This window comes from Ochotona curzoniae, unplaced genomic scaffold, assembly GCF_017591425.1.
Source record: "Ochotona curzoniae isolate NIBS_2020 unplaced genomic scaffold, NIBS_Ocur_1.0 contig_2127, whole genome shotgun sequence".
Lineage (NCBI taxonomy): Eukaryota > Metazoa > Chordata > Mammalia > Lagomorpha > Ochotonidae > Ochotona > Ochotona curzoniae.
Genome location: NW_024465332.1, coordinates 240 through 2,873, shown reverse-complemented (window position 1 = coordinate 2,873; position 2,634 = coordinate 240). Strand labels below are relative to the sequence as shown.

At 38.7% G+C, this 2,634-nt stretch overlaps 1 protein-coding gene across 1 annotated transcript; it reads right to left on the bottom strand.

Annotated features, from left to right (window-relative positions):
• Positions 1–1,432: 1,432 nt before the first annotated feature.
• Positions 1,433–2,371, bottom strand: LOC121150498 (vomeronasal type-1 receptor 90-like). The gene has a single exon (XM_040971430.1). The coding sequence runs from the start codon at positions 2,369–2,371 to the stop codon at positions 1,433–1,435; it is 939 nt and encodes a 312-aa protein (XP_040827364.1).
• Between the last annotated feature and the right edge of the window lie 263 nt (positions 2,372–2,634).

The following is a 2,634-nucleotide window of genomic DNA, read 5'->3' as shown; positions in this document are numbered from 1 at the left end:
GTATAATGTTTATTTTTGATGATTTTTAAACATTTGATTAGGATGTGAAGATTCAAGAACTAGAGAAATTAGGTCAGACCACTGATGAGACATTCCATTCTTCTCCTCTGTATCTGGAGGAAGTGACTAGAAAAGCGAGAAGCCATACCCAGCCTCCCAAATATCCCAGGGTCCCTGATGTGAGGTATGCTACACGTGTCCTGCTCAAGTGACTTTGATAGTTCAACAGTTGTGTAATTCTGCAAATTTTGCTGCTCTAATCACATTGAAATTGCTCAAAAATCTACTGGATGCTATATTCCACCTTAGAGTCTCTGTCCAGGTGTTCACTGCTAACTCTTGGCTAGGTTATTTCATCAATTTGTTCTGTATCCATCCTCTGCCATAGTACCAGGTGTCTTCTGCAGGCTCCAGTGTTCTGGAACATCCTTCATGTGTGTTTGAATAGGCTGCCCACTGCTTGATCAAAGACACTTAGGAGATTCAATTCTGACATACGCAATCAATGGTCAGGCCATGGAACCTGCAATTTCCTCCACGGTTAGAGTTCTGAGACTAGCGGTTAGTTGGAGGGATCTCCAGAGAAACTTCATCTGAGGTGATCCCGGGCCTGATTGTTGTATGTGCTGCCAATGCAGGGTCTGACACAGTCCTTTGCCCAAATCAGCCTACTCACACACACTGTTATGTGCTACTGCTGAGTCAGTTGTCTTCTGCCCTGTCTTCTAGGCAAACTAGTGGACATTGCAGTACAGCCTGATTCTGCCCATTGTACACCTGGTCCCCATGCAAACCAGTGTGAGTTGAAGCATAGTCGGAGCTACCCACAATAACCCCAACCAGACCCACCTCCTGTCCTGGCTCCAGTGCTTGCCAGTATGTACAGCACTCTGGTTCTTCGTGTGTGCATTGTCACACTTATAAAGTGGAGACTTATGCTTTATATTCTTGAACATGGAAACCTAAATGAATTATTTGTTATCCCTATTTCTTTATCCATCCTATTTTATCTGGTCAATAATATATTTGTTATTACAAACACATACATATTTATTTCATAATTTTGATAAGAGCTATTTGAAATTTTTTACTTATATAAGATTAACTAATCACATATAACTTACTCTTTACAGATTTAAGATTTGAATTAATGTATCAATTTAGAGGACCTAGAGATTAGGTATCAAAAGGAGTTTTATATGAGCACAATTAAAAAAAAATAAAGGTTTCCTTCAGAATGACAACAAAGCTCAAGAAGAAGAAATTTACATATGGAAAGAACTTTGAACTAGGAGAGGTAAACAGAGTTTGGAAGTGTCAAAGCGAACAAAGTATCAGACACAAGTAATATTGTGCATAATTATGTTAGATAAAAATGTTACATTTAAAGTTTTTAACTGATTAGAGAGGTTACATTTTCAGAATTGGTTCATCAACTTGTCAAAATGGTTATAATATCAATCATGTTTTGCAGAATGCCAATTATTCTTTTATCAGAACTAATAAACACCAAAGGACTCACACTGGCATAGACATTTCCCACCAGTCTCTGGATATCCAGGACAACTGGGTCATATTTCCACAGTACAGTTGAGAAGGATGAGATGGTAATATCCACACAGTACATAATCACAAACAAACTCACCAGCACTAGGACAGTACGGGTGGCCCTTTTGGCTGGTGAGATTCTTGGGGAAATGCTCATGCTGTGAAGGTACTCAGACTTCCTCTGATGGCTACATAAGAAAATCACCATGTACATGCTGGAGAGCAGCATCATTCCTACACAGAAGACATTCTGGGACAATGTCAGTGTGAAAAATAGCGCCATAATGACACTGTTCATTGAAAAGAGTGAGCAGTACTTACTGACACTGAGTAGATTGGTCCTGTTGGAATGAGCCACAGTGTAGATGACCAAGAAGCTATTGGAAGAAAGGGTAAGGAGCCAAATGCAGGACAAAGCAATGGCGACATGTCTTGTGAGTTTATATTTAAATCTTGAGGAGTAGAAAGAGCTGGGACTGATGGTGATGGCTTGGATAATGCTCAGGAGGCAGGTGGTGGAGATAGAGAGACCCCTAGTCACCCTACTCAAGTAGAACAAAAGCTTACATTTCAGTTCATTTGGAAAATTGAGTGATTTGAACATGTCTTCTGATAAAATATCCAGTGTAATAATTAGCATCACTATGTGAACAAAAGCCAAGTGGCAAGTGATTATTTCTGTGGGCTTTGGTCTATGAATCTGGTGCTTTGTGATGATGTGGAAGACAAGGAGGGAGCTATTGGCTAAAATTCCAATCCCAGATTGGAAAAAATACACGTTTTTGAAGGACAATGTAAGTGGAAACTTTGCATTTCTTAGCATTCTGAAGAAATTCCAGACACCTAAGAAACAAAAGACTCATGTTACCAGTGATTCTAATTTTACCATGAAAAAACATCAAAACCATTTTTATTTTACCTAGCTATCCTCAATGAAACATGAATATTTAACAGAAATTATTGGCATGAACATATGCAGTAGTTTCTACATGTATGTAAATGCGTTGGTCTACTCATGAGACATTCAGGAAAATAACTGCATAAAGGAGACTTGATATGAATTTCTATTTTTTTCCACCAAAAATT